At 35.5% G+C, this 23,910-nt stretch overlaps 3 protein-coding genes and 1 pseudogene across 7 annotated transcripts; all 4 read right to left on the reverse strand.

The window, feature by feature from the left end:
* Positions 1 to 470: 470 nt before the first annotated feature.
* Positions 471 to 3,261, reverse strand: LOC122610946 (tobamovirus multiplication protein 3-like). Its single transcript, XM_043783897.1, has 10 exons — positions 3,097 to 3,261; positions 2,714 to 2,804; positions 2,550 to 2,602; positions 2,353 to 2,445; positions 2,189 to 2,260; positions 1,976 to 2,094; positions 1,831 to 1,894; positions 1,679 to 1,732; positions 1,499 to 1,576; positions 471 to 853 (listed from the first exon to the last, which is right to left on the reverse strand). The coding sequence occupies exons 1-10, from the start codon at positions 3,259 to 3,261 to the stop codon at positions 761 to 763; spliced, it is 882 nt and encodes a 293-aa protein (XP_043639832.1). The 3' UTR covers positions 471 to 760.
* Positions 3,262 to 4,547: 1,286 nt separating this feature from the next.
* On the reverse strand, positions 4,548 to 10,129 carry LOC122611222 (uncharacterized protein At2g02148). 5 transcript variants are annotated; one of them, XR_006325483.1, is made up of 12 exons: positions 10,031 to 10,126; positions 9,545 to 9,742; positions 9,191 to 9,290; positions 8,760 to 9,101; positions 8,511 to 8,673; positions 8,271 to 8,394; positions 7,828 to 7,893; positions 7,467 to 7,706; positions 7,190 to 7,341; positions 6,339 to 7,091; positions 5,121 to 6,254; positions 4,548 to 4,812 (listed from the first exon to the last, which is right to left on the reverse strand). XR_006325483.1 is itself a non-coding variant. In XM_043784207.1 (9 exons), the coding sequence occupies exons 2-9, from the start codon at positions 9,740 to 9,742 to the stop codon at positions 7,240 to 7,242; spliced, it is 1,335 nt and encodes a 444-aa protein (XP_043640142.1). In that variant the 5' UTR covers positions 10,031 to 10,126; the 3' UTR covers positions 7,181 to 7,239. The 5 variants fall into 5 exon arrangements, 1 of the variants encoding a protein (XP_043640142.1); XR_006325485.1 differs by lacking the exon at positions 4,548 to 4,812 and having other exon boundaries at positions 5,012 to 6,254; positions 7,473 to 7,706; positions 10,031 to 10,129; XR_006325482.1 differs by lacking the exon at positions 4,548 to 4,812 and having other exon boundaries at positions 5,012 to 6,254.
* Positions 5,012 to 6,165, reverse strand: LOC122610947 (annotated as a pseudogene).
* Positions 10,130 to 11,246: 1,117 nt separating the features above from the next.
* On the reverse strand, positions 11,247 to 16,869 carry LOC122611221 (putative pentatricopeptide repeat-containing protein At2g02150). The gene is made up of 4 exons (XM_043784206.1): positions 14,219 to 16,869; positions 14,004 to 14,060; positions 11,974 to 12,047; positions 11,247 to 11,659 (listed from the first exon to the last, which is right to left on the reverse strand). The coding sequence occupies exon 1, from the start codon at positions 16,771 to 16,773 to the stop codon at positions 14,461 to 14,463; it is 2,313 nt and encodes a 770-aa protein (XP_043640141.1). The 5' UTR covers positions 16,774 to 16,869; the 3' UTR covers positions 11,247 to 11,659; positions 11,974 to 12,047; positions 14,004 to 14,060; positions 14,219 to 14,460.
* Positions 16,870 to 23,910: the final 7,041 nt, after the last annotated feature.

Below are 23,910 nucleotides of genomic sequence, written 5' to 3' on the forward strand. Positions count from 1 at the left end.
TCTCTATACCATAACTTTTGAATAGTCGATTCTTAAACCGATAAATGTATTTATATTTCTATTTTTTGTGTGTGTTTAAAAGGCAAAATTTTATTGCCTTGAAATAAATTTAGAAATTAGAACGAATCAAGACAAGACCGGGCCGGGTTGACCCATAACATCTCTGGCCAAGCTTGTGTTTTTTTACCCGCTTGACTTGTTTAATATAGAAAGAAAAGGAAAAACACATAACCCATATACATAAGCGTTCAAATGGGCTGAAATAGGCATTTCCACTACCAACATAACAAAAGCCACAACACTGGCCAATGGACATTACATTTGATCCTCCTGCATATTCAGGTAGTGAATATGGGTTAAGTTGAAAATAACAATGGCACGATCAGCTGTTGAAATGGTCTTGTCCATGCTACTAGATTCATAGAGGAACAATGAGATACAAGTATTATTATTCGTACAAGGGTACAACAGATAAAAGGATTGCTTAAACTTATATTTTGAAGACTTCACTTCACAAATAATGAGCATTGATTAACATCTTGAATGGCAGAGAAATGAATACAATGACAATATATTATGAACATTGAACTATAGATATCACTTCTGCTGGAGGACTTAAGAATTCTTTGGACTCCGTGTGGACTAGGCTCCTCTATTCTTTCTTTCTTCTAATTCGCTCAACCATTGAATAGGTTATCTAGTTCCGTGATCAAGGGTTACTTTTTGCAAGCAATATATTCTTATCGACATGCTATTCTCCTCAACGGACATTGTGATATTGATTTATTCCTCTTTTAGGAGGTAACTTCTTCAAAATAAAGAGAACCAGTGCCGATGGTAGTATCTCCACCAACTGCACAAAGAGAAGTTAGTTATATTAGATCATCACTGCTACTTGAAATATGTGTGCGAATTCGAATAGTGAGTTGTGAAAGATGAAACTACTTGGTCCAATTCTAGCATATTTTGAGTTTAGTTGCAGTTTTTTAATGTGGTTTGGAGGGAATGTTTTCTGGTTCTGGAATGGCTGCTGGTGTGCTGAAGCATGTTGGTGTTTTTGGATTGTTTTTTAAAATTTGTTTCATAGCATTGGATGTCTTAGCTTGGATGTTTTTTAGTTTGTATGTACTGTATTTGTTGTAAATATTTTGATATCAATACAATTTCACACGTTTAATTAAAGAAAAAAAAAGTCAATATGCACATAAAGCATTTTTGATCGGCACCTCCATTTAGACCAGTATCAAAACATTCTATTTTTATGTGTTACCCAATGTGCCTAACCAGCCCATTTTGCCTGTCATTAGTTATCACACATAAAACATACTAATCACAACTGTTACAATATGCAGCAAAAATCTGCAACTGCAAGCCTCAAAGGCTCGGTTTATATTAGCTAAATTAAGCTTATACTTTACCAGTAGGTCGAAAAACATGACAAATTTCTCAGAGGATGTAAAAATACACGCATCAAGTTAAGGCAAGGAAGTTTAATTACCAAGTAGTATATGAAGATCAGAACAGGATGTTCTAGCACATCCAAGTTGGCAGCAGTATTGAACGCGTTCATGCACATCTAACCGTAAAACCCAATAGTAATAAAATAAGATAAAACTAATTAAAAAAGCTAAAGGTTAATCATCATGAATAATTTATTAATGACGAAAAAGAGACTTACCATCACACATCTTGTGAGGAAACATGTAAAGCAGATACTTGTCACATATCCAACCTGCATCAAGAATATAAATTGACATATCAACATAAAAATATATGCCAAGTCAATCAAAAATGAAGATCCATATATGGTATTATAAATAATTAACATACCTCTTTCAACTTCTTCCGCCGGCCTTTTGATTCAACAGGAAATCGTTGCAACATTAGAAAGAGTCTGCACATATACACAAATTAAGTATGAAATTATACATTTTTAAGGGAATTTCTACTGAGTTAGAAGTATAAGTTAAAGTACCTTACACCATATACCAGAAAGCCCAAGGCAGCAAACAAAGACACCCCTGCAAAGAACATCTTGGAGAGGATCACTGTAACACGGACCGGCTTCCACCAGATTACTAACCACAAAGATATCTGCTTATAATAAATCAAAAGAATATATACTTTAACTACTAGTTTAATACTTGATGTAGTTTTTTCACTCAAAAATAATATAAGTACGTCTTACCTGAATTGCATAGATTATTCCATTGATGATAAAGAAAGTGGGCCGAAGACCATCAGTTGAAACACCGCGTGCCTGTCAGAGGTTAATTACATTGCCAGGAATCAGCACCCTGGTAAATATAAAACATAGTAAGCAAATGATCGAGCAAAACATATTAGCAAAACCTGGTAGTAGATTTCTGCCCAGAATAGGACCAAGAGAGCGTAGGTAGTGAAAAACGCAAGACTTGGCACATCAAGCAAGATATGTTGAACAATCTGATAAAAGAAACCGGTCAAAGCTAGGCCTATATATTATTTAAGCAAATTAATTATGCCATATCTTGTGATCGATGGTTGAAATTGAGAAGATTAGTTCTAACCTCGGGCTTCAAGTGTTGAATATCACGGCGAAAAATAAATAGGAAACATCTAACTGCAAAAGTAATATTATTATTACAACTGCATGCTAAAGATTAGGTAAGAAAATGTTTATGTAGAATTTGTATATAAGAAAAAGAAGACTTTAACATATAATTAAACTGACCTGCATTAACCAAGAAATTGAGAAAATGAAAGACTTTCTGGGTGGTCCAACCGTACTCTGGCACTCTTTGTTGTATTCGAATCAATTGCATCTACAATAAATAATAATAGTGGTCACATATATATATAAATTATAATCACTCATTTATCATAACTAATCACTCATTTACGTATATATATAGTCGATTCAAAAAAGCCTCACACTCATGCATAGAGCCCTCATCATCATGACAATGTTGACAGAAAAGAGATTACAGTTCTTAATATCATACATAAAATGAAAATGAAACTGTCAACGTACCAATACACAAACAACACCCGAAAAAAAAAAAAAACTTATATCAACAATAACATAACATGCAACGTGTAACAAAGAATTAATACCATTGCGACGATTGCAACGAGGCCATAAAGAGCGGCAATAGTGTGAAATAATCGATCCTGCCATACGACGGTGTCGTTTAAGACATGCCACCAATCAGAAGCATCTTTAAGGGTGTACATCATTATCACCGTGTTTTCAAACGGGGCTACCAACACCCTATACATATTTCGCCGGATATTTAATTATATTTTTGTACGTTGGTCGGACGGTTATTATATTGGCGACGGTTAATTAATTATATGTTGGCTGTTTTTTTTTTTATTTAAAATTATGGTTAACTGGAAGTTGAAATTTGGCCTACACGCGTGTGAAGGATGACGAACACGCGCGTACATTGGGTGCGTGATGGATCGATGTAAAAAGTGTATTATAGCCTTACTTCGTATACAAACAAACTACTATACTAATTTTTGTTATAAAACAAGTATTAAAAGTAAAATAGATAAAGACTAGAAACATGATAAAACAATTCCTAAAATGTTCATCAAGCACAAATATATACACTATAATTTACAATGATTTTCAGTTAAAAAAAATTGTTTTATGTCTTATTTTAATACTTGTTTTATTTCAATTAGAACCAGTTTATTTTTTTTTTAACGGAAATTTTGGGTTTGGTGACAACCTCTTCAAATACTCAACTTCAATTATAAAGAAAATCCATTTTTGAGAATGATAGTAGAAACTTAAAAAGGATAAATAGTTACAATATCACATTAGAGTTCAAACCGTAACTTAGACTAAGAAGAGTGGGAAGAAAAAGAGGGAGGGGTGACTTGCACCATGTGTCATGTGGTGTAAGAAGAGTTGCCTTTAAAAAAAGGTGGAAATGAGTGGATTTTGAAGAGTGGGGCGACTTGTGGCATGTGGGGTAGGAGAGTGTTGTATGTAAAAAAAGTAAAAATGGGTGTATTTAGGAGAAGTCGGCCGGGGGGGGGGGGGGGGGGGGGGGGAGTGGTGGTGTTCAGGGCGACTTTGGCTGACTTTGGATCACAAAGGGGCGAGCTGTGGAGGTCGGGCAAAACACAAGTTGGGCAAGGGGGGTGGTGTGGTGGTGTTCAGGGCGACTTTGACTGACTTTGGATCACAAAGGGGCGAGCTGTGGAGGTCGGGCAAAACACAAGTCGGGCAAGGGGGTGGTGTGGGGGGTGACTTATGGTGACTTGGGACGAGAGTCGGCCAAAGTTGGCACCACTCCTTTCAATCTTAGACTGCCTTGTTAAAAACCTCAGTATTGAAAATATCAAAGGGAAAAAACTTTAGCTAAGGGAAAAGAAGTGTGGTATACACTTGACCCCCCCGCACATTAAGATAACACATTTCAAAGTCATATTCATGTTTTCTGAAAATTGTTATAGGAAACGCGTTTGTGGAAAGATCCACCGAGTCGTTGCTGGATTGAACGTGTTTCATTTTCAATTTGGTTTTTCTTTATGAGGTCTTGAGTGTATGAGAAAAAACTTGGAGGTATATGTTTTGTTATGTCACTCTTGATGTATCCTTCTTTCATCTATGCGACACAAGCTGCATTATCTTGTAAATAGGAGTTGGGACTTTTTCATATTCCAGCCCACAATAATACAAAATTAGTTTGACGATGGAGTGCAATGATTTCGGCATGGTTTGACGATGTTGCAACGAATGTTTGCTTTTGAGAACGCCATGAAATAGCAGTACCTCCATCTCTTGATATGATGATTTAATAAGATCGACTCCTATCAATAGAAGCCTATTAATCAAACTCCTGAGAAGTCAAAAATATACGATAATATCTTTAGCTAATTATATACCTACACATACCGTGTTTATAACCATAGTAAAAAATATTTTTTGTATTTTTTCCTTTTTCTCTATCATGGAGATATGTGAAGGTAAAATTCTTGTACTGTTTATTTTATCATTAACAAAACCTAGTAAAGAAAAACACTTCTATAAAGCACGAGTAAGTAGTTGTATACTTGTATAGTTGTATTATTATGTTTAATCTGAAAGTAATTATGCTATAGACACACATATAACTTACATTGTACAGTAATTTGTAGCCATCCTGCAAGTAATATAACCAAGAGATTGCAATATATACATATCTCCTCCTATCGCTTTGGCGTAATGGTGTTCACTTTTACAGTCCTGTAACTCGAACTTGAAATAAAACTCGAGTCCCAAATTCAACTGATTTATCTGTCTTTGCAAGAAGCCCGGATATCACAAATTCTCGAGGGCAAGCCCACAACATCGTCCAGCAATATGCTTTCCAGTTTGCTTTTGATATTTAGGGCAAGTTTTATCTTCTGCAAACACGTTTTGTTGCAATAGATCCCAACTTCTCTCAGTTAAAAAACAAAGCAAATGAGACGAACTGTCTGGTTTCATATCCAAGGCCGCATTCATTAGTTGGCTAGTTAACAAAACTCTGCATCCAAGGTCATCACCGGGCAAACAGATCCTTACATCGTTCCAAACCTCTACATCTCATATATCATCAATGAGAATAAGATAACGCTTCCCTTTGACCATTTGTACTTCATGCAACTTTTCAGTGCTCATGCCTTCATCTTTATCCATGACCGAAAGAAAACTGCATATGCTAGGCAACAAATCCCTCTTCTGATACGTTTGACAAACCATAACCCAACCACGATTATAAAAGTGGCATACTACATAAGTTTCATAATAAAGTCTCTTAGCAAGAGTCGTCTTACCAAGTCCTCCCATGCCAACGCTAGAGATAACATCTAGTCGCTTTTGATCTCCTACAAGTCTATCAAGTAATTCTCGTACCTTTAAATCAAACCCAACACTCTTATCTTCTTTTGGTACTACTGATGTATTATTCTAAAATGTCCTCTTTTAATGTCCCGGATCTTTTGTATAACATTATCACGCTCTAAACGATGTTCGTGGTCTAAAACGTTTGTATCTTTAACCACAAAGGTAGCAAAGAGTGAGTCAAACACACCTTTAATCTCAGTCGCAGCGTCTATAATCCTTATCACCAGATCAGCTTTTACTTTTTCAATGGTGTTAAAAGTTATTTCTGAATGAGAGCGGAAGGTTCTTAACAACATCAGGCCATCGGGAATCAATTAACTTGTTCCCTCATGTTAAGAAGGAATGGACTACTGGAAACGTGTTATGGGTAGCTGGTTCAAGGTGTCTGTTAGACAATCCAAATACTGACAATTAGTATATAATGATGAATTTAAACAATTGATATGGAAGAAATGAAGGGATTTATTACCTCTGGGTTCGGGCTTGGGGGTACTGCAAATTTCAAGGTCAATCAACGGTCATTGTGTGATAGATTGGCCCAAATGCACTTTATTCATGACAACTCAGTTGTACTGAGTTGCCAAATTTAACTAATACAGAACACATATAATCCTCCTAAAACTATAAAATGGTGATATGTGGATTCCACTAATTCTCTTTTCTGATCTTATCTTTTGATTTTACCACTTGTCATCATCTTATGATTAGGAGGACTCTTAGGCTATTTGGTTAGAAGGATTAATAATTTCTCAATAACTATCATATGGCAGGTTGGCCCAAATCATATTGTGCCTTTATATTGAATACTTATATTATGATGATAATAATGATACTTATAAACAAATCATAATTAAAAAGTACCCCTAGCAAGTTTTATAATTTGAGAATTACAGAATTGTAGTAATGACCTTCAAAAAATCTAGGTTCAAAGAAGTCAAAATGAAATTCTTGAATAATTTAAAACTGCAAACTAATTTTAGCCAGCAGGTCTATAACAGAGACCTATTCTCCATGTTCAGGGTTTTCTAAGGCAGTTACAGGGTGGACCAATCTCGGTCATTTAATCCTTTAAGCATCTCGTGTTCAAATATTTATAGTTCCTACCAAATAACTCGAGATGGAACACAACAAAAGATTACAAGCTTAAAACCCACTACTCAGATCTATCACAATTATACAACTATACATACAAACTCTGTTACCATATATGGTTTAGCCTCCCCTGCAATAACACAAAAAGACAATGCAGACACGTATAAATTTTTCTAAGCAAGTAATTAAGAGGCAAAATTACAAAAGAATGCACATAACTTAACTTACAATGGTTGTATAAATAAACTGATAGAACAGACATACACAAATGTAGCTCATCATATTCCTAGCCTCTTTGTACCACATTCTGAGCAGAACTTGGAAGTCTCACGCATATACGGAGTACCACATTCATCACAGAACTTAGCAAGGCTTGTTGGCTATAACAAAAACAGTTCACGAATTAAGATGAGTGAAGGAAGCCCTCAATTTATTGATAGAGAATGATCCTAATTCAAATATTGAACTCAGAGTTATAGAACATAATATATTATAGAAACATCACCAGTACATGCAAGCGCCCTCCAAGGTGACTGAGTGGTTGTAAACAAGCCATCTGTTGAGAAAGGGAAGCAGAACCCTGAGTGTGCCCAATTTCAGGAAGGTGTGACGACGAACCACATTGGTTGTGATGAGAATACTGACCACTTTGACCGTGACTCATAGATTGATGGTTCTGGTTCACAATATCAAATTGACCTTGGTGTGGAAGACTTGGAATATGCTGTTTTGATAATGTCTGCTGCTGAATAAAATCGTTCACAAAAGATTAAAAAAACAAAAACAAAACACATAACTTTATGATAAATGAACCAATCCATATTTCCATAAATGTTTTTATATATAAATGAAGGAATGAATCTTACTTCAGTAAGAGACCGATATCCTTGATTTATTGACATCGGAGAAGAATTATCAGCATCAGGGAAAGTCTAAATGACGTGTCGAGAGATATATTAGCATTTACCTTAGACATTAGAAGGATACAAATCAAGTCAAGACGTTATTACAATAAGTAGAGGTGGCGATTCAAACCCATATACTTATGAATGGATTTACATTATGTTTTATCTCTAATGGGAGGACCATTAAAGAATTAGCCTGAAAGGTAATGGGTCAACGGGTTGATCATTTTAATGAATAAAACTGCGTTAATCATTTTATTCAAAATATTATTTGGACAGACTATTTATTTATATAAATTTGGACAGACGATGTCTTGGTTAATCCCAAATTACCTATTTTGGGCCAACTCTTTTTTACCCCTTACCCAACCCACTGCCACCTCTAACTACAGCATTGAACTTACAGGAAAACCAGGAACACTTGAACCAGAGGTTGATCCAGAACGCCTATACTTGTGTCTCGGAGCATAAAACTTGTAGTCACAAGGAGAGACAGTTACATCACCTCGACCAGTCAACCTCTTGAACCTACATTCAATCACAATTACTTGAATCACATAATGAAATTACAATCTTAGATTTTGAGCCTCATTTCTAAATGTTAATGATAATTACTTGAAAAAACTACAGTAGTTAACTTTTACCACTCTGCATCATCTATATTTGCAATAGTCGGTTTCTCGATAATAGCCAAACCATTGACCACAATAAATCGAATTCGCTTCTCCTCCTGTATCACTAGTTCAGGAAATCTAGACCTTGTTTCAAAAGACGTTGCTAGTTCCCGTCTTTTGAATGAACATGAGCCTGCTCTCCATGAATTGATAAGTTTCTGTTACTAAGTATTTACAAACTAAAGAACACCAAAATAAATAGATAAAAAATATGAACACCTTTTTTTGGAAATTTTTTTGCAAGTTTCCTATACAAACCACCTGCAGCTTCAAGTCCTACTCCAAATGATTTTTCACGCCAGCCATTCAATGTAAGAAGTCTCACATTTACTTCATTAACCAAAGTGTCATACATATTTGCCACATACATCAATGGCAGGACAAACTGCGGATCGCCTTCATATCGAACATCTTGTCCTTTCCTCTTGCAAACTTTCTCTTCCATGGGTTGTGATATACCATCAGTCTCAGACTCAGTAGCTTCAACTACATGAGTGCTAATGAAATTATCGACAATGAAATCCATAAATCTTGCTTTTGCAGTTTCTATCGGTGAAATATCTACAAAAAACAAAGCAGCCAGATAAAACTTTTTGACTCGTTTAATCACATTTTGCATAAGGCAAACACAAGTTACAGCTTGAGATTACCATTTATCAAAGGCCCGTTAGTAAGAAGGCTCGAATGACCTCCATCCACCCCTACATTATGAAGTGGCATAGTATTCTGGTAGCTTTCGTGCATACGTTCCTACATTACGAAAAACAAACTCAGAAATTTGTTTATCTTACATATTAACGTATTAATCAAAAGTTAACGTCCAACAACATACTTTTCCCCATCTCTCTTTTGAAACAATGCATTATTTTATCCTTAAAAAACACAATCAAAGACTAAAAGTTGGCTTTTAATTCCCTTTATAACAATTTTAACTTATAAATATGTTGTTATTCTATCCACATTAATCATATCAATTATATCAAATGGAGATATTTGAAACTCACAGCAGTAGCAGAGTCAACTTCATTGTCTAGGTTATCATCGGTAATAGTATCGCGGTCAACCATGGGTTCGATAATCTCACCGGAACGTCCATCAACAGTATTGAGATCATCATGTAAAGAAGAAGTATCATCAGGATGGTCTATATATGAATCAGCTGATCTCAGATTATATTGTTGAACTGGAACCCTACTTCCCATCTATCAAAATTCCAACAAAGATCTTCACTTTTAACATATAATAAGAAATGAAAAAGCCCCCAAATTTACCAACAAAACCCTAATAAATCTTGCTGTAATGCATCAAGGTCAAAGATTTGACTAAAATAATGAATATGAGAATGCATAAATGAATCAACGAAAAAGATTGTGTTATTAATATGATGGGGTTTAGGAAAAATGGTAACTTTTTTTTGAATTGAATTTGAAATGGATACATATATATATATACACACACTTTTGAGGAACAGGGAGGGGGAAAGTCCAAACCTGAGGCTGAGGTTGAGCTTTAGAAATGGGATTTTCCGAGCCTGTGACTGTTCTCCTTACCGTTTCCCAAACCAGCACAGACCAGACCGACCAACTACTTTTGTTGGGGTATCAGTACTTCTGAATTTACAGATTTACCCTTTTGCTGACATCTATTAAGTCTCGATGGATGAAATGAAAGTCATTCCAAGTTAGGGGTGTTTGGTCAAGTTTAAAAAAGACTTTTAGGGCGCGTTTGGTTCACAGAATGTTTTGGGAAGGAATGAAATTTTTCAAATGAATTGGAATTTGACGGAATATTTTTGATTTTTTAAAAATTCAAGTGATGTTCCTTCCTCCATCCCCAAGGAATGGAGATTCCATCAAATGATGGAATGTTTACATTCCTATGGAATGAGATTCCATCTTCTTTGTGCAACCAAACGCACTAAGGAATGGAATTCAATTCCAATTCCATCAAATTCTGTGAACCAAACGCGACCTTAGTTTTTAGGGTATATTACACTTTTCGTCCTTGAAGTTGTCAGGTTTTTCACTTTTCATCCTAAATGTTAAAAAAGTTACAATTTTAACCTTAAAGTTGGAAACATTTTGCAATCAAGGTCCTTCCCTTAGACGGCGTTTATTTTTTGCCGTTAACATACGCACGTGCTAAACACGTGAGGGTATTAATGTCATTTGCCCGTGCCAACTTCAGGAACGGAAAGTGAAAAAACGTGCCAACTTCAGGGACGATAAATGTAATTTACTCTATATTTTTACTTTTTATAATATAAATTTAAAAAATAAATATATATAATAAATAATTTTTTTCTTCTACAATCTTTACCCTGCAATTTGAAAAAATTTGTGGTATATCTTCTTTTTGGAGTCCAAAAAACAAATACTTTTCTTTACTTTTTCTCATTTAATTTGATAATCTGGTCAAACTCGAGCTTGAAAGTGACTCAGCTCGTAACAAATTTTGGACCATATTTTCATATGGAAAATCCACTACAAAATTTACAACTTAAAAAAGTTTTAAGCATATTAGTCTTCAATCAGAAAATTTTTTAGTTAATAGAAATATCACGCAATACACTTGATATCTATTTTTAAAAAAATTGCAACGCAAGACGAGTTTGGAAAAAGAAAAGATGCACCCTAACTCACACACGTTTTGAAAGATTCATCAATCCTAATCTTGAAACTTCTTGAATGCGAAAACCATGTGAACTTTTCAATATATGTTTATCTTCAGAAACAGGAAATATATGAAGCATTCATATGAATCTTAACTTTCCATTTTCATATAGCTGTGAATCTCTGTAATGTAATCTACTTTTCCAAATGATTTATTTCATGGCCATAAAAACAAAAACGTGACTGAAGACTTTCCCACCAAGTTGAGAAGAAAACCAACCATGAAGCATTTTCAATGATCAGTGGGCTTGGATCCCTAAATGGCTAATCTTCAGACAACCACTGCAAGTCCCGACAGTAGAATCATATGGCATGGCAATGATTCCTTTTATTTCCGATAGCAACAAATCATTTAGCTGCCAAAAGCCCAAAACCTTCCTGATTGCACTCAGGAAGGTATCATATGCCATTGTTTTGATTTCCCTCCAGCATGAGCTTCACAGATACCTAAGACCACAAATAAACTCACAATGTTTAAATTATTTTTAGCAGACAGCATCAGACGCTACTGATTTGGCTTGACACATGGTTCGACCCTTTGATTATTTCAAGCAATTAAATTCCTCTTCAACAAAGACTAATAAGAAACTGTTTACAACCCAAACCAGTCATGGGCTATCTATTTTAAGTTTGATGAGACAATAGACAAATAATTGTAACCTTAAAGCCTTTTCAAAGAAGAAAATGTATGTATATTGTATATATATACACACAAACACACACACACACACATATGAATGTATATTGAAACTAATACATACCAGATCCCAAAATGGGTTATATGCCAAAGAATAATGAATGCCAATTAGGTTGAATAGAAGCTTCAATTTTTACACTGCAGACATAAGAAATCACTTTGATTAGAAAAAATTTCCATGTTTTGTGTTCAAGAACATTATAATAAACTTAAAGCGAATTCAAAAGAATCAACATCACGTATTCATTGTCAGGATTTAGACAGGGCACTTAGGGCATCTTAGTTGAAAATTAAGATAGCAAGGTCGACCCATATTTAAACCATTATAGAAAACGTTTATCTTGTGGGGCCATTCCTATTTGAAGAAAAGCCAAAAGGGTCTTAAAATTATGAAGATGAGATTTGAGCTCTTGGATCCTTCCTCGCTTTGATCACAACCCTTAATTCCATTCAAACCCACAACCAAACAATCCCTCATTCTTCCTCTTACTACATCAAAAAGAGCGAAATCATACATAGCTAATTCAGGGTTACAAGACCAGTAAAATAAAATGAGCCTATTTAACCCATGGTTTTTAAAATTTGGGTCGTTATGGGTAGCACAAACATGACCAAGGACTAAATAGGTTGATAGTTGGGTATTACGATTTACGACCCAATAGGTCAAACAATCCCAACCCAACCTTTTTATATCCATGACCTACTTGACCAATTCTACAAATATAAAGAAACCATGCTCAACCATTACCCATGTCAGCTCACTAAGCAATCCAACCCACCCCAACTATTTGCCACTTTTACTTAAAGGTTAAAAAGAATCTTGCAATTAATATGCGCCCTTAACATGGAGACGTTGCAGCACTCCACGTAATGAAGTACATAGCATTATGGTAAACTTGCCCTATGTTTGCAAAGAAAAGACTAAATCTACAATAGCATCACACTATGAAACATACTAGCCATGCACCAAATGTTTTTAAAACCAGATAGTGAGAATCACTATATAAATCCATTAAGCAGTGCTTGATTTCATTTCTTTATTACTTTGTATTTTTTACCATCCTTAACTGCTGGTCAATCCAGCAGTTAACAGCTTAGGAAGAGCTATACTTCAAGCATTCTAGAATATACCCGCCATGTAGATTGAAGTGAAAACCATGGTTCACAAGCATACTGGAAATGTTCTAAAGAATTTCCGTTTTGTTTTCCCTCGTATTCTTAAGAGGATGTAACATAGTATCCATATTTATGTATGTGCTATTATGTATGAATTCCTTGGTATTCAAGTCCTAAATCTAACATTGTCCATTCTTGGTCGCAACTGTATTTATGAACAATACGAATAAATCCAGAATCACAATTAATGATTTAATGGTAGGCCAAGGGACTGCTGGGTGGGTACAAATGAATACAGCTCTTAAAAAAAATAACAGGGCAACACTGTTAGCAAAGAAGAAAGAGCCTTGACCAAATGGCTTAGTTCTATACGTTTTAAAGAAAAGGAACTGCCCACTGCCATCTTCCATGGGTTTGGGGCCCCAATACCTTGACGGTGTATAGGGGAGGTTAAGATGTAGATAGACCTTACCTCTACCTAGTTTTGGGGCTTAGGTCTATACGTTTTAATGATACTAAAAGGATTTGTTTTCTGTGCGCTTCACTTATCTCTAAGGATTGTATAATACTACAGTAACTGAACTACCTGATTCTTCTACATTGGCTGTTCGACAGAAAATTACTATAAAGGTTGCTTATTTACTCTGTATAGTAGCAAATAATAACTTCATTTCAGTTACATACAGTAAAACTTCTGTCAATTAGTATATGTCCTTCAGAAAACACAATACTTACTAACTAACAAAAACATTTGTCTTTTCGTATGGCAGGATTAAAGAGACAGAATAACATATAGCCAGATCTGAAAGAGTTATAATGATACGGTATACAGATTGGTTCACAGAACACCTCAATTTGCTAATCGCTCAAGTCATTAAATAATGACAGCCAAAGCCAATATTCTTCGGTTCACCCATACAAAGTTACAAGCAGAACTAATTGAGCAGGCAAATAATTTAACAAGTGACATAAATTCACCTGTTAATCAGTGGGATTCGGGGCACCTCTTTCCAGACAAATTCAGTAGCTATGTGCCTATGTGATAAAAAGAGATACAGAGTTTTCAGTAAATATTCACAAAAGAAACTCACAAGTCCCAGAAGGCTCAAAAAATTAGGTAAATTTCAAAAACCTTCCACTAATCCACTCTGACTTGTTACTAATAAAGGATGAGAACATGATTACTACCATACCTTAGTTGAGGGCCGAAGAAGGCTTGATCCAAAGTTATACGACTCCAATCTGTATAAATCAGGTTTCCATATGTCCAAATTTGAATTTTTATTCCAAATATCATTGCCTATGACTGAAGTCAATAGCAGATTTTCCATAAGCCAACATATGGATTTGAATTCAGATATCATGACACCCACACGTGCCAAGCTGCAAGCAACGAAATATTTCCCAAATTTTTTATATCATATTCGTGATCATCCTAGTCACTAACACCATTCATAACTTGCCTTCCAACCATCTTATTATGTAATTCTTCGGCTTCTCTTGTATCACCAAGTTCATAGTATTTCTTTACAAGACACCCATAGATAATAATATCCGGATGAACACCATTTGTGATCATCTCATCAAAATAAATTCTTGCTTCCACCACTCGGCCACATCTACAAAGGCCACAAATCAACGAAGTATATGCATAAAGATCAAACTGTATACCGCTTTCTACCATTCTGTTCCTCAAATCGAGAGCTTCATCAACATTCCCATGTTTTAAGTTCCCATCAATCAAGCACGTGTAAGCAGTTATATCTGGAATCAAACCCTTTCCCAACATTCCATCAAACAATTTCACAGCCAACTCTAGTTTATCAGATTTACAAAGGCCATCAATTAGAGCTGTATAAACAATCGTATTTGGTTCCAATCCAAGATCCGTCATCTTATAAAAATGGTCTAGACCCTCTTGGACATAACCAAGTTTGCACAAACCATCAATTAACACACAGTATGTCACAACCGATGGGCTTGTGCCCATGTCATTCATCTCTTGAAGCAAATTAAGAGCTTCTGTTCGTTGTCCAGATTTAAAATATGCATCCATAACTGTTGTGTACATCACAAAGTTAGCATCAGTACCACTTTTCTTCATTTTCTCAAGAAGAACCTTAGCATCTTCAAATTTTTTGTCATTGCAGAGTCTTAAAATAATTGTACCGTATAGCAACAAGTCTGGCTTGAAGTTTTCGGTTTCCATTTGTTCCCAAACATCCATAGCCTTACTTATATTTTTGGATTTAATGTACCCATGAAGAAGGGTAGTATAGCTTATTAAATTAGGGGACACACCTGTCCTCAGCATTTCTGTAAATAATTCCTCCGCTTCTTTCATTTTACCTTCTTTACAGAGCCCATCAAGCAACGCTGTACATGTAACTGTATTAATTGTAATACCTGCCTCAGACATCTCCTTAATCAACTTTACAGCCTCCTCCATACGACCCGCTTTACTATTTGCATCAACTAACGAGGTATACGTGAATTCATTAGGAATAAGACCAACACGTCTCATATCCATGAAAAATTTGATTGCTTCTTGCATCATTCCTTCTTTGCAGAAAGCATCAATAAAGGTACTGTAAGTTACAACATTCGGTTTTAGGCCGCTTTTCTTCATAGAATGAAGAAACTCAAAAGCTTGTGGCATTTTCCCAAACTTACAAAAGCAATTTATCAACGCATTGTATGTGATCACATCTGGAAAGCAGCCGATGTTTATCATATCATTATATATACAAATTGATTCATCTAACTGCCCAAGCTTACCATGCCCGTCAATAAGTGAATTATAAGTAACAACATCCGGTGTAATGTTCAACACTTTCATATCAGCATAAAGCCTTTGTGCACCTTCCATGTCACCCTCTTTACACAAATAATCAATCATAATATTATAAGTAAATACTGAAGGCTTAATACCAGCCCCCATCATTTCCTTAAAGAACTTTCTCGATCCCTCCCCGTTGCCCATTTTAGTCAATCTACCTAAAAGTAAATTACAAGAACGTGCTTTCGGAAGAACTCTAAACGTTCTCATTTTCAAAAAACACTCGTTTGCATCCTCAAATCTCCCTAACTCAACTAACACATTAAACAATGTATCAAAAACTCCCCAACCATACCGACAAGTATTCCTAGTCTCCCACATTACATCAAACACATCATGACCGGGCAAACATCGACTCAATTTAACCAAATCTCTCAAAACACAATAAGCATCACTATAAAACCTATGAAAAAACAAAATGTGAGCAAGAATACAATACCCTTCACTGGTATGACGAAAATTCGGTCTACTGCTTTCGGCCCATTTAAACAACTTCAAAGCTAATAAAGGCTCATCCTTTAACTGAACCAACATTTTTGAAACCCAAATTGGGGCTAAATCAGAACCCAACAATTTATTGATCCTAAAATCATCCCATCTCTCATTTTTCACAATATCACAAACAGATTCTTGATCGATACCATGCCCGGTATCGTCCCACGCCTTACTTGAATACGGGCACCGAAATAAACATAAAAAACCAGTAACACAAAACAAGAAAGTGTAAGATGATGATTGCAATGATGAAGAATTGGTAAAGATAAAATCTTTATGAGAAAATAGAGATGTTTTAGATGAAGATAATAAAAGGCTTACATTATTATTATTATAGCTGTAATTATAATTAATGAGAGTTGGGTTTCTTAGTTTTCTGCCCATCATAACAAGATTGCGAGAAATGATGAACATCGTCCGGGCGAAATACTATGAAAGTGGGCTATCATTCATTCTTATTTTCAAGCTGTAAAAATGGTGGCTTTTTTGTTGGGGGTGATAGTTAGGGTTTAGGGGCCAAGGGTTCAAGAAGACAAGCGGCAAACTGTCTTGTGTTGTTAGTTACTGTAAATATCGGTCGGGTTTTGGTTTTGACCCGTTTTGATGGGATGGGTAATTGGGCTAATTTGATAATTGTGGGTCCAAAATGATATGGAAGGTTGAATACTTGATGGGCTATTTATTCACTCCGGTTTTATAGCGATTTTCCTTTTACTAATTAAAGGGGAGTGATAAATCTACAACAGGTTTTTGTCATCTACAACAATGCACGCTTTATATAGTTGTACACTATGCAGTATAATATGTACGTTTGTTGTAGATAGCAAAAAATTGATTTAGATATATCATTCTGCTAATTAAAATGGTGCCTGTTTGGGATCGGTGTAAAATACTTGTGTTGAGAAAAGCTTGGGTAATTGGGTTGAAGAAATGAGAACCCGAACTCTCAAAATACAGCAAGACAATTTTGTCATTTTTCCCAAACAATGTGGCTTTGTTTTTTATTACTTAATTAACCCGGGTTCAACCTGGATATTTTTTAATAATTATTTTTTACTCGTAATATTTACTTGATTTGACCTAATAATAAGTAATGAATTTTCGTTGCCACCTCTATGAGACTAATTTTTTTTATACATATTGAAAAAAAATAGGTAAATATTAAATACACATTAAGAAAACAAATCTTCAAATGACATTAGAAAAAACAACCCTTTAAATCTAACAAGTATATGATAACGATTAAAGAATTATACTCCGTATGTGGGAGTGGGAGTGGGAGAGGGAAAGAACAAAAGAGAGAAAGAAATAAAAAAATAAACCAGTCTGTTCTATAAGGTTAACCAAATTACATTCAAAATATATACTCATATGTAAAGTTTAGTCATTATTCTCTCGCATATCCCGCATAATTTAATAAAAAATACTGAAATTTTTTTTGTCAAGTGCTTAAAAATAGTCATCATGTATAACCATTATATAAGTTAATGCACATGACAACGACAATAAGAACAATAAACCATAAAAATTAAGGTTCAAGAACATATCTAGTAAAACTTTGCTAAAAAGGAGATAGATCAAATGAAGTGCAATTCCTACTGATCATAGTACTCTATATATCCTTTAATTTTACATGAAATATTGTGTGAACTCGATCTCTTCGCCCAATCTTCAGCAACCCTGAAAAATGCATGATACTAGTTATGGCTTTCGTTTAATTAGAATGAGACAGTACCTAAATTTAATTGATGAACATGTATGGTTGGTTACAGGAACATACGTCGTGTTGAGAGCAGATGTTTGTCGAGTATTTCTGTTACTTGAAGTTGGCGAGAGTATTCTGTTCTCTGTTGAGTAGGCAAGTTTTTCAATAACAATATGATCTGTATCTCCTTTGAATGAATGGCTTCAGAGTTCTTGTAAACTTGCTGATACAAATTATACAGGCTCCTCACACAGGTCTGGATACTCGCTGTCAGTCGAGCCAGTTCTGCCTCAATTTGAACAGTACTCTTATTGGAAGCTGTTTGCATCATTTTTTTCTTTCTCATTAATATCGGTAGTAGTTCTGCCACAAGGTTCCCAAACAATGCTTTGGTTTGTTCCATGGCAGGCTTTCTCGTAAAATGTTGCCAATTTTCCTGCTGAACAGAGGTCTGCCATTCCTTCATTCGACTTGTTATTTCTGCAATCAGTTTGGCTTTCTGCTCTGAAGCCTCTTTCTCCAACATTTCTTTTGCAGGTGGTTCCTGGAAAGTAGTCAGGGAAAAATGCATGGTTTGAAATTTACAATGAGCTAGATGATATCAAATACTCGATCACCAGCCTTTTGTTATTATAAATTATTTAGGAGTTCCCACGCTTCTTACAAAATAAAAGTTGTCGAAACAAGGAAAGTCTATATACCTCTGTGATGAATGTGGCATTCGGAGAGTTCTCAAGCAGGTAGTTTATAACTTCAGAGTACCATTTTACTTTGAAAGCTTCCTCCCTGCTGGAGTCTATTTTCAAGCAAATTAAGTTGCTAAAAGGTGAAGGATGTTGCGAAACTAGGTCCAGAAATGAGAAAAGGCACTGCAGAAAATGAATATATACGTTAATCAAACATGTATGCATATAATTAAGCAAATTATGTGGATATTTGTTCGCCATTAATTTACTGAGTTAAATCTGGCATTTATATGAATATATTGGTTTGATAGAAGCTTCTAATTAACTCAAGGTTTGCCCTTTTTGTAAAACTATTAGGGTGCTTCAGAGTGTAGGATATATATGATGATACCTAATTAAAATGACTGATAATTAATTAGTACAAATATATAGCAACATACATATATACCTCAACAATGTCCAAGTAAAGCGTGAGAAATCTGGCACTGTGGAGCTTCTGAAGCATGTTAATAGTCGCACATGCATCTTTCAGCTTATACGACATCTTTGAACCACTTAACTTTAAAATCAGAATCACTTTGTTAAGAGAGTGAAAACAATGTTCAGGTAACTGCAGTAATGGATGAGCATTTTCGTAACAAAAGTTATTTGAAATTACTGGAGGTGCATTCAAGCACTTGATTGAACTATTGATCACAGTGAGATTCTTGAGTTGAGGTGAAATAACATTGACAACGTCGACATGAGCATACAAGCAGTCAATAAGCATGAGGTTTTCAAGTCGAGGGGTTATGATGTCAAATACTGCCGCATAGTTACATATGAAACGAGTCAAAGTTAGGTCCTTTAAGTTCACGCACTTGGAGAAAAGATCAACAGACTGTCCTTTGTAATTGGCATGCAATGTAACTTTACTGAGATGCAAAGTAGCCAAAACTGGAAATTCCCAAGGCGTTTTGGGTGTATGGAAAAATGCAGAAAAAGCTAAACTACTAAAGCTAAAATGTTTAAGAGACAGGGAGCCCCTAACGAGGCAGAGAGGAGACTGCCCATGTTGGTTTCCGGACTGACAATTAGTTCTTGGACTTTGTGTTTAGACGCGTAACGTGCAATCCTTTTCACGAAAACCTGACTACATGCCCTATCAAAACTTAACTTTACCGAACACACATCTATCTATCTGATGGTTACGACGAGACAGAACTTTGGTAATGAATTTTGAAAACTTGGGTAATGAAGCAAATTCCTGACTTAAAAGCGTGAGATATGGCATGGATCTCCAGAAAAGCTTCCATCTCGAAGACAACAACATGTTTGAACAACACATTTAGTGTCGATACAAGAGAAGATCTGATGAAGAAGCTCGTCTGGCAAACCGCTCAATCTGTCTTCATCATTTACCATTAATAATGGTCTTTTATTAACCTTATTGCGATCAAAGTCGTCCATAGCCTTATTAATACTTCTCTTTCAGCTCTGCAATTAATTAGTTACAGACCCGAATCAAGTTACACAAGAGAAGGTCAACTAATATATTTGGATGTATTGAGAGAATATATGGACGTACCTTTAATTTCTTATTATTTAATTGTCAGTTGGCTCAAATCATTCGATTGACCATATATTGTGCCTGGTTTCTCCCCCTTTTTATAAGAGAAATTTGTGTGTGCATCAGTGTATGTATATCAGTATGTAATATGTGTATGCATTGTGTAAGTGGGAGAAAGAGAACCAACGAGTGCAAGGAAGAAAGAAAGAGAGAAACGACTAATCTCTCTTCCCTATTTTTACTTTTATTTACTCTATTTTTTTAATTTTTAAAGTTTAACTTACCTCACTTAATATATTTTTGTCTATTAATAACTAAAATATGTACTCCGTATCAATTATCTTTTTTAATTACCTTAATTGATGGTTTATCTTAAAAATATAAAAATAGGACTTGCGAATTGATCAAACTACCCTTAATGAATTGAATCACCATAAACCTTAATATTAGATTACACCATCAGTTTCTTATATTATAAAATATCTCAATTTCCCTTTTTAAATCAAACCTCTTTACATCAATTTCTTACACCGTTTGACGCTGCCCCACCATAACCATCCGTCGTCATCACCACCGCATTGTGCGGCTACCATGTTAGTGTTTTCCATGTTTTCTATTTTTTTTTTATTGTTGGCGGTGAGTTCCTTTTCTTTCTCGTTTTTTGTCGATTTGGTGCCTTTTTTGGTGCCATCACAAGACAGAAACATTGTTCTTTTGTGTGTTTCAACATGCCACACTCATCACAGTTGAGGTGAGATTTATCCTCTTTGTTCAGCCACTTTTTTTGTGCCGTCGAAAGGGCAAGATCCCTTTGATATGAATCTGCTTCCTTCAATTTCTCTGGTGAGCAAACCGGAAGCTATGCCCGACTCATTGGTTGTTGCTCCTAGAATGTGCTGGTGTGTAACACCCCAACAAGGCGGAATAATGGGATGCCACAAGAAAAGCACAACACGACATGGAAATTAAGTAGAGACAAACCTAGATGCATTATATGGATTGGAAATCCACACATGTTAATCAAGTTACAATTCCGAGACCATACAAAAATGCATAAGGAGCACGACCATCAAACGTTTACAAAAGAGAGGACAAAAGATGGTATATGATCCTAAGCATAACCCATAAGCGGGAATGGTGAATCACGGATCCACAGTAAGGTCCAAGTCCAACCCTAGCATGCAAACAATCAGTCATCATCCAACATGTCTTTGATTCACCTGTTCACCTGAAAAGTGTACTAAAAACAGTCAACATAAAGTTGGTGAGTTTGTAGGTTTAAGTAAGGAGAATCAAGTGTGTCGGGTTAACAACCGTTAACGTTATACGAGGATTATTAACGTTCAATAACGCGGGCTCCACAACCCAATACGTGAGTATATAGATACCCATAACGTGAGTATAAAGATACCCAAAACGTGGATCTAACAATCCATAACGTGAGTTTAACAACCCATAACGTGAGTATAGAAATACCCATAACGTGGATTCAACAATCCATTACGTGAGCATATATATGTAATAAACGTTTCAATAACACGTATCACAAGCAAACAATTAGGGAGTTATCATCTCGCTCAATATAATAATCAATCGTATCAACCGACAAGTATTTAACAAACGAGTACACTCTCCACCCCAAATAAAGTAAACGTAGGGGCTACGAAACTCACATTTGCCTCGTATTGTCAAATAAATGTTGGATTATAAATACTTGATAAGTTATGAGTATCCGAAAATCTTCAACGATCACGACCTATATTTACATCCATATAATTCGTGTATTAATACAAATGCGTTATTTAGGTTTATATATATATAGATTCACTTATATATACATATGCATATATATATATACATAAGTCTATATATATATACGTATATTACCTTAACGTTTATCCATTACAAATAAAATTAGGTTCTTTTTCTCGATTTTTATATTAACGTGAGTATGGTATATGTATATAACTCTTCATATATATATACCTATGTACGTATGCATACGACTCGACCCATTAAACGACCCAAACTAGATCCTCAATGGATCAGTGTCCCAATTCAAGAGTTAGCCCAATCGGCCCAAAGAGGAAGCCCAACTCAAAGTAGAAACCGAAATGAAATAAAAAGGAAAGAAAAGAAGCAGATACACGTATAGATATATATATATATACTCAAATTGTTCAATTTTTCTTTAGTCAACAAAACAGTTTTTGGGTTCTTCCTCCACGCCACCCCACAGCTCACGACTCCAGCAGAGACAGAGGGGCCCACATGGGACTGCGCGAGACGCAAGAAGAGAGGGAGAAGCTAGAAGAGAAGACTGAAAATCGGCCTCAACAAGGCGGCGTAACTTACGGTCCTACCACCGTAAGTTACGGTGGTTATAGTTCTGACCAGCGTAATCTACGGCCAGACCACCGTAGGTTACGGTGGCCTGGATCTTCAGGGTTTTTGGCGTCCAGAGTGGCGTAAACAGGGGGTTTCAAGCGTAATGTTCAAATCAAAGATGGAGAGGGGCGTAAGGTACGCTTAATTGGGGCGTATTTACGCTGGTGCAGGGTTAAGGGGGCGTAAAGGGCGCCCAGAATGGCGTAATGTACGCTGGTTCAAAACAGGGACGATCTGGGTAACATTCTGGGCAGAACAATGAAGAACACCACCAGTTGACTTTTAGTCAACTTTGACTTTCATGCTACAAACCCTAAATTCGAGCTAAGGGATCGATTTGAGGCATTCAGAAACATGATTTTGTGCTTAAGAACTTAAATGAACGCTAGCCATTCCAAATCCCCAATCAGAATCGATCAGATTCATAGATTTGCAAAAATTCTCTATTTTGACCTATTCTATTTTATTTTATTTTTTATAAACCAAAACCCTAATTTTCAGTTTTAGTATGAATTGGCCCGAAACTTGACCATGAGCCACTTGTATTAGACTAGAAACGTGTTTTCAAAGATATCCGCTACAAAAATTTGACCCATAACATCATTTGGGTATAAAACCCGGTTTTGACCCACTTTGTCCATAAGAACCCTAATTTTTACCCCTTTAATTGTTTGACTTGGAATTTGACTCGATATTGCTCATATATGACTAGAAATGAGTTTATAAACATGAAATGATGAATTCAAGACTAGGCTAACTTACCGAATCCTCCAACAAGCTCAAAAACCCGAATTCTTGCTATATTACCCAATTTCTTGCACTTAGACTTTTGATCTTTGAATATGATTGTTAAATAATGATGAAGATGATGAATTTATGACTAATGTAGTTAGAACAACATTTAATGATGATGATTTGCTAGAGAGAGGGAGACATGAAAACCTTGCATTAAGTGTGTGTGTGAGAGAGAGAGATAGGTGGATGGAAGGATTGAATGAATGGATGAGGGTGGAAGGAGTTGATTGGGTAGGTGGATAGGGTTGGTTCATGGGTCATGGGTTGACCCATGGATCACCCGACCACATTACTAGTTATCAATTAAATCATTTCACGTTCTAACCCGATCAATACATTCACATGATCTCGTTTGGCATAAAAGCACGTCATAAATTCATTTTCAAATGAATTAATTATTTAAACTACTAGAGAAATTTGCCATTCAA

The sequence above is a fragment of the Erigeron canadensis genome, chromosome 8, assembly GCF_010389155.1.
Source record: "Erigeron canadensis isolate Cc75 chromosome 8, C_canadensis_v1, whole genome shotgun sequence".
Classification (NCBI taxonomy): domain Eukaryota; kingdom Viridiplantae; phylum Streptophyta; class Magnoliopsida; order Asterales; family Asteraceae; genus Erigeron; species Erigeron canadensis.